Below are 12089 nucleotides of genomic sequence, written 5' to 3'. Positions count from 1 at the left end.
TGGTGCAAACAGCGGTCGCGGTACTTTATGTTACGTTAGAATGCTAACTTTTGGTGAATGTAGGAGAAATCTACAGACGCAAATAGACAAACTATAGTAAAATAAACACTTAAATGTGTATTTTGTACGTTTTCCTTCCAAAAGCCTGAAAGAAAACATGTTATGGAATCAAAATAGCACAAAATCTCAAAATTGACCAGTGCAGGAAAAACTATGTTTTTGCCTGCCGTGTCTCGCCTTAAGCAATGAAAATAAGCATGAGCTATTGGCTTTGGTTACAACCTTTGGTTACAACCTTTGGTTACACTAGGTATTAAAAAAACAATATGTAAAATATGAATGTTATACATTCATATTACTATTCATATTACTTCATTTTGAGTAAATTAATTCCCACCCGTCCCTCTAAATCTTTTAATTGTTTCCATTTCCCCTCATCAACATTGAGTAAATAATTGGTCCATTTTATACCTTCCATGCCAGGAAGTCATCTGTACCTACCACCGTCTATGTACTATGCTGCTTACCCTGGGAAATGTACCTTTGTCTGTACCTTATTTAAATCTAATAAAATAACATTATTTTTCTTTATTATTGATTTTTTCTTAATTATGATCTCATATTTAGTGAAGTACAGTAAATATGTCTAACTTGTAGACATTTGTAGTCAGGATATAATGTTTCATTTCAGACGTTTAATATGAACAGATTACTTTGATTCTTGTCCTTACCCTCAGAGCAGCGTGGTCCGCCCCAGCCCTCACAGCAGGCCTTCACTGTTTTGTTTACCATCAGGTTCTGAATCTCTGGGAGTCTAGGATCCACAGACACAGCAGGGGAAAGTAAATATACTTACAATACTGCATCACTGCAAATGTTAAGAAGAGTGTTTTCTTCAAATTCTCCTTATTTTGGAATACAAAAGCGTATATGGGCCAGTGCACTGAATTTATTCAACAAGTTTCCCTTATTTAGTGGGAATGCTGTTAACAGCATTCCAACTATCTGTTCTTCTACGCACAAAATTCTTTATTATTATTATTCCACCGGTCTTCTTCTCCCGCATTGAACATCGATGCAGCCATCAATGCATCTAAGCGTATTATGGGGTGTCATCAAATGCCGTTGCCATGGCGACAGACCACTCGCCATGAAACACGATGTCGCTGTAAGTCCAATGGACACGGTCCAATCGTCCCCCAATCTTCACTTGTATATCACCGGTCCATGCCTCAACAGCTCTACGCCAAATCTGAGATCTCACCATATGCCGTTTCCATGGAAACGCATCCCTCGCCATAAAAGACGATGTCGCTATAACTCCTATGAAAATGTTCAAAAAGTGCTCAAACTTCACATGTGTGCTAACAGTCCAGCCGTGAAGACATCTACGGGACAGTTTTGAGATTTCTTCAAAGGTCGTTGCCATGGCAACACAATGCTCGCCATGAAACAGGGTTTTCTCATAACTTCAGTGAAAATGCTCCAAATGGCCCAAAACTTCACAGGTTTGGTAACGATGCAGCCATCAACGCATCTAAGCGTATTATGGGATGCCATCAAATGCCGTTGCCATGGCGACAGATCATTCACCATCAAGTTAGTTCAAAAGTTTGCAGTTCAAATATTCTGCTGCTTTTCCAAGCCTTTTTACTTTCTTTTCTTCTCTCATCACACATTCAAGCCCCCAGTGTTCATGTATCATTTCAATCTAAATTCTTCACTTTCTTCTTACACATTACATTTCAGCATAGCAGTTTAGCGTCAGCTTTTCAGCATAAAGCATTCCCACTAGCAATTTCTTCAGGAATTGCATTCTCTAGTTAAAGCAAGTTATTGGATACTTACGCACCTTGAAAAGTAAAATATGTACCCCAACTAACCAAATGGAACTTTTAAGAAACATCAAACATTGTTATAGAGAAATGTCTGCCTTTTATAAAGCCAATCAATCCTAATCAAGTTATTTCAACATGAGGATGCAACATGCACATAGGATCCTGCTATTCTCCCTTGATCGTACCCACCACCACCAAACACACAGGGGCCCTTCATAACCAACAGGAGTCACTGTTGGAGCAACATGGTTATGACACCTCGCCACATTCCCACCAAAACACCTTGTCAATGGAGAAAATGTGATCTGGGAACATGTTTCAAAGTGGCTTTTTCATCTGATCCACACTGGCAATACTATGTTAATCGTTAAAGCTTTTTCATGAACTGATTTACCGTTAGTGATCTTGTTTAACAAAAATGTATCCAACCTTAGGTACGAAAATAAATTTCACTGAAAACTCTTTATACTTACTTGTACACGAAACAGGATGCCTTTGGACCCTGTTGTTTGTAGTACAGTGCGATGCCATCGTCACCTCCATGCTTGCCGCGCATCCTGTCCACATCTAGTCTCCAGCCCTGGGTGTTGAACTGATACACCTCTGAGCAGCTCACTTCAAGCTGCAGACGCGGGGAAAGAACCCGCTCCACCCTCTCCTCCACCGTGTGTTCACACCAGTGTCTGGAGCACCAAACACAGTTTTAATGCCCCCTTGTATTTTAAAGTGATCTGTTTAAATCAAGTTCCTGAATTCCCTTTAACTTCTGTTCTCTACTGGTATAACAGTCCTCATTATAAAATACTTAACAAGACAAAGATAGTAAGCAATGTGTTATTTGATAGTGAAAATGTAAATACTCATCCAGTTTACTTAAAATGCGCCCGCTTAAAATTCTTAAAAAGGTGCCTGACTGATTTAGTACCCTGATAAAGCAAATAGTTTAGCACTACATTATATTCTCATTAGCCACAACTGCTAATTACTTGCATGCACACCATTCTAAAAAAGATACATTCATCTATTTAGAATTATCCTTCACCTTACAGATCCACCTTAAATATTGATTCTTATGTGAGTTTTGGATTTTAAACGTCTACTGCAACAAGTATCTCTAATGAACCTGAGTTGGGCCGATTGTTAGGGCTCTTTTGAAGCATTATAACTATATGAATGTACTATTGTGCTGTTTCAGTGGTTTACACTGTGATATCTGGTGAATTTAGCTCATTACGGTTGTCACATATTATCTTTCTCACCTTCCTCATCTCTATACCCAACTCTGTCTACAAAATTATCTTAAACGTTTACTGGTCTCATGCTCACCCCATTCCCATCACTGTCTGCAGTCCAAGCAGAGTCAGTAGAAGGGTCTCCATGGCCCTCTGCTGAATGTTTCTGCTTAACGTTCCTGTACAAAAGTTTCAGTGCAAGTATTTTATAAGTCAAGTAAAAAAATAAAATCAACCTAATTTGTCCTGATATTTAACTATAAATGACTGAAAAAGTTTGATCATCATATGTTGTCATTGTGAGTGATCAAACAAACCCATCTAAAATTCCTTAAATGTTTACACCTTTTCTATAATTCTTGCTGCTACAATTAAAAAAGTGCACTTACCTTTGAAGTGCTTTTGGGAAATCTTGGCCATTATAAATCCTTGGCCTGGTAATCAATATTTAGCTTTTGTTCCTTTACTTTCCTTGTTTTCCTTTATTATTTTCCATGTTGCTACGTCCAACAGCATGTAATACACTCCTCTGTGATACTTTGCCTTATGGGGGGAGCAGAGCCCCAGATGCAACGTTTTAAATGTGGGGGTCGACTCATGGGATGTACAGCATCTGAACCTGCTGCCATTGGATACAAGTGGTAAGGTCACAGCTGGATGGGCAGGCATTGGTCCCCCGACCTGTGACGGACACATCCACTGACCTCGCCCCATCAAACATTACAGGACACTGGAGGTGATGGCGGGGGTGGTGGAGCCTCAGCCACAGAAGAAAGAGATGTTTGTCAGAGCCTAATCCTGTAAAGAGAGACGTTTCGGGAAGGATGATGGGGGAATTTATTCAATGAAGCTTGTCAACAGACATGGGGACTAAAGGCTTTTAAACTCACCAATATCCCAAGTCTGACCCCCTGACCCCACAGCGAGGTGGCCCAAACACAGCTGTCACCAGGGTACATGTTAGCCTGAGCCCAGAGGAGAGGAAGGAAAAGCTACTGATGTCACAAGGGTAGGATTTAATGGTATAAGCAAAACAGTGCGTCATAATTGACTTCCCAGCAAACTCTTCACTTGAGCCTTGGATACATTGTGTTTTCTTTATAGCGATAGCAATGAGCTGTGTCATGTTGTTAGCTCACTGCTTCATCACCATTTCTTAGAAGCAGGATGAGGATAGAGAAAGGGAGGAAGGTTGGTGGTACAGGTTTCTGTGGTGTAAAGTAAGTGCAATAACTCAAGTACTGTACTGAAGTACAATTTTGAGGAACTTGTACTTTATTTGAGTATTTACATTTTTTGCTACTTTGTAGTTCTACCCCACTACACTTCAGAGGTAAATATTGTACTTTTTATCCACTACATATAATTCCTTTAGTTACTTTGCAGATATAGATTAAGGATAAACAATAAGACCGACACTTAGATATGACTTTAGTAACACCTGGATTAAATTCACAAGCTATCCAGCAGTAAATAAAGTAATTGAAATTAGTTCCAACTTTACCAGCTATGATAATCATACCAATACATCAATAATTAGAATCAAAACATACAAAATATATGATTGGGAAATGGGCTAATCTGCATAATAAGTACTTTTATGATCAATACTTTAAAGGTGGGGTAGGTAATTTTGGAGAAACCAGCTCGAGTGCGTTAGAATTTGAAAATACACAGCCGGAAAAAATCTGCCACTTCCTTACAGAGCCCCTCCTCCAACACACACGAACGTGCACATGACCAATGAGGCCACGAGATAAGTTTGTGCACAGATGGAAGGCTGACAGGCATGTAGGCCATCCAGTTATTTTAGCTGGGCCGGCTAAAATGATTGGTCGTGCTTTTTACAGTATTACGGCTTCCACAGATGACATTTTTTTATGGATTTTTTGTCAAAGCACTGCTTCATTGCTATCGGGATGTTAAGAGCATTCCATGGAATATAACAAAAAGTGTATCTCGAGCCGGTTTCTCAAACTTACCTAACCCACCTTTAATGCAGATATTTTGAAGTTTTACTTGTAACATTTTGAATGCAGCACTTTTACTTGTAACAGAGTATTTCTACACTCTGGTACTTTTACTTTTACTTAAGTACAAGATCAGAGTACTTCTTCAAGATTTAGACTTCACAGCTGTGCTAGATGATGCTTTATCTCTGCTTTATCTCTTTATCAGTGCACCTTCAAATCAAATCAAATCAGGTTTTATTTATATTGCACATCTAAAAGCGATTTTTGGTCGAGCCAAAGTGCTGTACATGTAATAAAAACACATTACTACAATCACAATAAACGACAATAAATTACAACAGATATATATAAAAAACTAAATAAAAATAAAAACACAAGGAAAAGTCAGGAGTCGTGCTCCGCTCTAACTAGAAAGCCAGAGAGAATATCTATATGCACTGCTCTGGGTTGGCTCTGCCACCTCTACTACAGTATCTGCATTTGGTTGTTGTGCATGTACTGTTCTGTATATCCTCTATGTTTGTGCATGGATATCCTCCCTGTGTGTGTAATGTGTGTAAACACAACAGTCCCGCGAGTAATTTCCCTGTTAAGGATTAATAAAAGTATGTCTTCTTCTTCTTCTTCTTCTTCTTCTTCTTCTTCTTCTTCTTCTTCTTCTTCTTCTTCGGAGGGGGGTAGTTAGTTGCAGCATACCATATTACAGCACTGATCCTATTAAACTTACAATATACAACACAGACCTGCATTTTTTTTTTATGAAGATTGCTAAGAATACATTGTTTCATTTTATGTGGAGGGAAACATTTAACTTTAAGAGAAACCGTTTTTATATTCACCATATCTGGAACAAATCCCAGTCAATCTGATATCTGCTCAAATTTGCAATTTTTGTATTGCACTGCAGTTTTATTCTTATTGTATTATAGCTTGAATACATCATTCATTTAATTTTGCTTGTTTTAAATCCTTTTTATATGTTTCTTTTTACATTTCGATGTGTTTTTACTTTTTATTCTTAATTATTTTCATGTTGCACTTTAAATTGCCTTGATGTTGAAAGGTGCAATGCCTTTTTTGTATTTACCAATTACAATGTCTGGTAGGAATATTAAGTTTGCAGTCCTTCATACAGACAGAATTAAAACAGCTTGGCAATATAAACAGTAATGAGTGTAACAGTCCTCAACTAGATCTAAACAAACCACCCACATTGACACTTTCTTATTTTTTTATTTAATGGAAAAATAAATGTACAAACATTTCAGACATGAATTTAACGTAGTGGTTCAGAGAAACAATGATCAGAATGTAATTGTATACAAAATAAATGTGTACCAATAGTTACAATTGTAATGATTAATTTTTTTTTTTAATAGGGTACCATTTTTTCCATAAAAATAACAAGGAAGAAATAATAATTTGAAAATTAAATAAAGTCCCACTTCTTTAAAGAATGTCTTGCCTTGCCTTCTGCACCTGTTCATTCATCATATTTACAACCCACTGTGGACCAATCGGCCTCCGTCACTACAAGGAAGGTGGTTAAAAGCAGCAGTCCATTGATTCTGTTTTCATAAGAGCGTTTTCTCCAAATGCTGAAGCAGGAGGACCGTACTGACCGACTTTGATTTACACACTGCTTGACACAGCAGGACAACTTAAGGTACAGTAGCTTGGTTTATTTATTTGATTCTCATTCAGAAGTATAAGTGTTTTTTGAGGAAGCATGGAACTACTTCAAAGTCTGAACATTATATACTGTATCGAAACATTATTACATAATACTGTGTACAATAAAAACTGCAGAATGTGACAGTTTGCTTTGAGAACTTGTTAAATTGTGTGCAGTTTATCTATTAAGTGTGCAGCACAAACAGTGCAGGAAGATAAACAGAGAGCAGAGATAAGGGCAGTGTTGACTCTGAGTGTCTTAAAGTACAGGCTGACATATATGGAGCTTACTTCGTGCCAAACCTCCACAAACAAACTTAACATGATTTACAGATGCCCTATGATTCATTAACAAACAGTGTGGTTTGCAAATACAATTAACCTATGCTTCATAGGAAAAAGCCTGATACCTTTTATAAAATATGGTTGAAATTCTTGTTTTTGGAAAGGAACTATACAACTTTGTCAATTTGTATGCAAGATATGATTGGATGTGATGTAGCTTCGTAACCTAACGTTGAAACCTTTTGTCACATGTCCATTTACATTATTTTAAGTAATTTATGTTGTTTTGAGTTTTCTCTTTTGAATTATGTTGACAGTGGTCAAAAGCTGCATATTTTTGTATTATGCAGATTACATTAGATTTTTCACCGGAAACAAAAAACTCACCTTTTGTCTGCTCATGTTGTTACATTTAGTCTGATATTGTTAGAAAGAACATTTTCTAAAATAGTAGACAAGATGTCGGTCTACTTGTAAGATCTATACTGTATTTGTTTCTGTCACATGATTTAATCTGAAAACAAAACAAATGCATTAGTTTGTAGATGGTGTTTTGTATTCGCAAATAACACTGTTTGTTAGTGAATCACAGGGCATCTGTAAAACATGTTTAGATTAGTAGCTCCAGAGACACATTCTGTTGGTGTTCTTGTGGAGAAGTAGAGGAAAGACTGATATAAAAAATGGACGGAGCAATAATTGCTTACCCAGCTGTGAAGAGAGCAGGAAGAGGGAACAAGGCCCAAGTTTGTCTTAAATTCTACTGGAGATAAATAACTATAGCTTCTTATTCTGTTTTATATAATGTGAATAAAAACAGTGTGAAATACATTTGAATATGTAGAAACAAGGCTTATCTTTTTGAGTCTCCCAAATTCCCACTGTTGAATACAAGATCTGTTGTCTTTCCAAAGTCAAACGTATGCATGAGATCACTCAACATATCAATTTCCTCCCTTCATTCACTAAATTCATGCTGGATATTACTTTCTCATTATATTTCAGCCATGAGGCTTCTCTGTCTACTGCAGCTGCTCTGCTTGGCTGGTTGTAGTGCATCCAGATCAAGAGACTGGGCTTATCATGGTGCCCCGATGTATGCCGACCTCACAGCACGCGAGCTGAAAGCTGTCCGGGACTACCTGCACGGTATTCCAGAGCTGGAGCTCACTAAAGCTCATAGCAAGACTCTGATGAAGAACAGCATCCTCCTGATCGAACTACATCTGCCTAGGAAGCATGAAGCCCTCAGAGCTCTGGACCGTGGACAGGCCAAACCCCAACGTCAAGCCCGTGTGATCATCCAGTTCGGGAACAAGACCGAACCCAACATCACTGAGTACATTGTCAGTCCTCTGCCATCCCCAAAGACCCATACAATCAAGACGTTCAAGGGGGCTAGGCCTATCCGCTTTGAGTCAAGGCCTATTTCCGCTGTAGAGTATGATCATATTGAGGACATACTAGGAAAGATAGCAAATAAAGCTCACAAGCTTCTATTTGAGACCACTGGAGGGTTTTCCTTCAATAACTGCTCAAACCGCTGCTTGACGTTCTCAGACATAGCCCCCCGTGGACTTGGTCCAGGTGAAAGGAGAAGCTGGATAATGTTGCAGAAATTTGTGGAGGGTTATTTCATCCAACCAATTGGGTTTGAGGTATTGATAAACCACCAGGACCTGGACCCAGAGAAGTGGAATGTCGAGAAGGTCTGGTATAACAGCATGTTCTTTGACAGTGTTGAGGAACTGGTTGAAAAATACGAATCAGGAGATGTGGAGAAGATCAAACTGCCTGAACATGACGACAATGACCTGTACTCTAGTTACATCCCCCGGGGTCACAGCAACACAGCCACTAATATCCATGGGCCGAAGCTTGTTGAGCCTCAGGGCAAGCGCTATCACGTTGACCGCAACTTTGTTGAGTATGCTGGATGGTCTTTCGCCTACCGAGTCCGATCATCGGCTGGGCTTCAAGTTTTTGACCTGCGTTTTAATGGGGAAAGGATTGCCTATGAGATCAGCCTACAAGAAGCTATTGCCTTCTATTCTGGTGATACTCCTGCTGCCATGCAAACAAAGTACATTGATGCCGGCTGGGCAATGGGCAGCTCATCCTACGAACTGGCGCCAGGAATAGACTGTCCAGAAATTGCCACCTTTGTTGACCTGTACCACTACTTTGACACGGATAAACCAGTGCGCCACAAAAATGCACTCTGTATTTTTGAGATGACCACTGCTATGCCTTTGAGAAGGCATTTTGACTCCAACTTCCATGGGGGATATAACTTCTTTGGAGGGGTGGATAACGCTGTGCTGGTGTTGCGGACGACCTCAACGGTTTACAACTATGATTACATCTGGGACTTCGTGTTCTACCAGAATGGGGTGGTGGAGGTAAAGGTCAGCGCTACCGGATACATCCATGCCACTTTCTTTACAGCTAACGGACTTCACTATGGCGCCAAGGTGTACAACCATGTGCTTGGTAACCTGCACACACACCTCATCCATTACAAGGTTGACCTGGATATTGCTGGTAAATATAACAATCAATTGCCTTTTTCACTGGAACTAACATCCTGTCATGCTCTTAAATTATCATTTGCTATTGTAATAGCTGTAACAACATTTATTTAGCAAACAAGCGTTTTATTTCCATACCATGTGCAGATTGCAGAAAGGGGGAATTTTTTTTTATGTTGCCACATATTATAAATATGTTAACGATAATGAATCTGATGCAGAATATTCTAATATTGATGTTCTTGTTTGGCAATAGGACTGGGAAAACCCATTATACCATATTGTATCTATTAATGAGAAGACCTAAGGTTACAAACATTTTTCTTTTCACACCTCTTTTTCAATGTACCTTTTGAAGCTGTGAAGTGTGAAATCAGATCAAAGAAAGCGCAGACAGAAAGTAGGTCATTTATTGATGCCAAACCAGATAAAATTGTTTCCTGGACTTTACCCTGTTGTAAAGGGTAGCTAGATTGCCAATTCTGTTGAAATGTGTGATCAAGGCTTGCTGTGATAAAGGCTATGTGCCATAAATAAGTCAAACACTTAATGGAGACTTTTAATGCAAAAGTAAATTACTGTAGACCAATATTGTCCCAACACACTGCTTTTACCTTGACCTTGAACTTCTTCTGATAACTCTTTGCCTTCACTGTGACATAGGTCGAGAGAACAGCTTTGAGACGATTGATTTGAAATATGTCAACTTCACAAATCCCTGGAGTCCAAAGAACTTCATCGTCCAGTCCAAACTCCATAGGACAGACCAGAAGACCGAGAGATCAGCTGCTTTCCGCTTTGGCAAAAAATTCCCCCGCTATGTGCACTTTTACAATCCCAATGAGAAAAATAAATGGGGACACCAGAAGGGTTATCGGATTCAGTTTAACTCACATGCCCACAGTGTGCTTCCAAGAGGCTGGAGGGAGGAAAATGGCATCAGTTGGTCAAGGTATTAAAATGTTTTCCCTTATGTTGTTAGACAAAATACATATCAATTTAAACCAAGACAATTACAAGTGTCCTGATCATCATTTCAGACACACTTTCTGCAAATTCAGTCATATACAGTGGGCTTTTGAGTTTTGCATTCAAGCTACATTTACACAAAAAAAATCAGTTTGTAATGATTGACCCAGAGAACGATAAGTGGGGCTGAAGAGGCTAATCCCTGCACATGAGGTTTTGTTAGAATTCAGGTCAAAGTATGGTTTGGCAGTCAACAGAGGTGCAGCAGATACTGTAACAGTAAAACAACACTTTGTTGGAAATTGTCTTTGGATAGACCATACCTAAATAACAACAGGGGCCCACTTTTGAAATGACTTAATGAAAGACTGGCTGGGGAGTTGTTATGAATTATTAGTTTGAAAGCCTACAGAATGACGAAACACAAAACATATCTCCTCTCCACAGGTATCCTCTTGCTGTGACTCGTCATAAAGACAGTGAAGCCACCAGCAGCAGCATGTACACCCAGGGTGACCCATGGGACCCCGTTGTGTCCTTTGAGGACTACATTCGCAACGATGAAGACATAGTAAATCAGGTAAGATATTTCAACAATGCACGATTCAATTCAAGATGGTTTAGATTACATTAATATACTTTTTAACCCTAACCCTAACCCTTTTTTCAGCTGAGAGGTTAGCTCTTCCTTAAAGAATCGTTTTGCTCTCTCGACATCATGGTAACTCATGAATGCTGACATTTACCTCTGTTTGCTCTTTTGAATAGACACAAAACACCTGTAATGTGTTCTTTTCTAAAAAGGTCTAATGTATTATTTGCTCTCTTGTGTGCAGGATCTGGTAGCCTGGGTGACAGTAGGCTTCCTGCATGTGCCTCACTCAGAAGACATCCCCAACACGGCAACCCCCGGCAACACAGTGGGCTTTTTCCTCCGACCGTTCAATTTCTTTGACGAAGATCCTTCGGTGGCATCCAGAAGTACCGTCATCGTCCGGCAGGGAAAGGACGGCAAGCCCAAAGTCCAGAGGTGGACTCCTGAGGTCATAGGTCACTGCGTGTCAGACAAGCCCTTTTTTTACAACGGCACTTACGCAGGAGTCTAGGTGTTTTGTTTGTTGTTTTTTTTATCTCAAACTTACTTTTTCTCTGTTCTAGTAAATCACACAATGAGGATCTAAGATTAACAACAATCACTTGAATTGCATATGGTCAGATATACTCTAAATAATGTATTACAATGGGACAACATTCATGTAAGAAAAAAAATAAAGCATTTCAAAAGGGAAAAGTTGTTATTGTGTCATTTATTTTCCATAAATGAGCCTGTATTATCTTATTTTATATAACTATTGTTTTAATATAAATGACTACAGTAAAACTCTTCATTTTGAATTCCTAATTCTGTCTCACTTTGAGTTTTTATTAAATTGAATTTTTGGTAGTAAAACTGACACTATCTTACCCAGTTAAAAAGTAATAAATGTGACAGATGTAATGTTCCTTTTAATGCTAAAGTTAATTTACCACACCCAAAGAAACCTACATGTAACCTGGCAGAGGTAAAGGGGGGCAGTGTTGGACATG

At 38.9% G+C, this 12089-nt stretch overlaps 2 protein-coding genes across 2 annotated transcripts in view; one reads left to right on the top strand and one right to left on the bottom strand.

Annotated features, from left to right (window-relative positions):
• The window catches only part of scospondin (subcommissural organ spondin), a 98855-nt gene extending 95638 nt beyond the window's left edge, over window positions 1-3217 (bottom strand). Inside the window, 3 exon segments of the mRNA XM_034126771.1 lie at window positions 732-814; window positions 2312-2521; window positions 3165-3217. Coding sequence (XP_033982662.1) covers window positions 732-814; window positions 2312-2521; window positions 3165-3217 — 346 coding nt within the window.
• Window positions 3218-6587: 3370 nt separating this feature from the next.
• aoc1 (amine oxidase copper containing 1) lies at window positions 6588-11780 on the top strand. Its single transcript, XM_034126721.1, has 5 exons — window positions 6588-6709; window positions 8008-9546; window positions 10197-10485; window positions 10950-11082; window positions 11339-11780. Exons 2-5 carry the CDS (start codon window positions 8010-8012, stop codon window positions 11606-11608), a joined length of 2229 nt encoding a protein of 742 aa, XP_033982612.1. The 5' UTR covers window positions 6588-6709; window positions 8008-8009; the 3' UTR covers window positions 11609-11780.
• Window positions 11781-12089: the final 309 nt, after the last annotated feature.

Source organism: Trematomus bernacchii, unplaced genomic scaffold (genome assembly GCF_902827165.1).
Source record: "Trematomus bernacchii unplaced genomic scaffold, fTreBer1.1, whole genome shotgun sequence".
Classification (NCBI taxonomy): Eukaryota; Metazoa; Chordata; class Actinopteri; order Perciformes; family Nototheniidae; genus Trematomus; species Trematomus bernacchii.
Note: the sequence above shows the minus strand (reverse complement) of the source record. Positions and strands in the feature narration are given on the sequence as shown.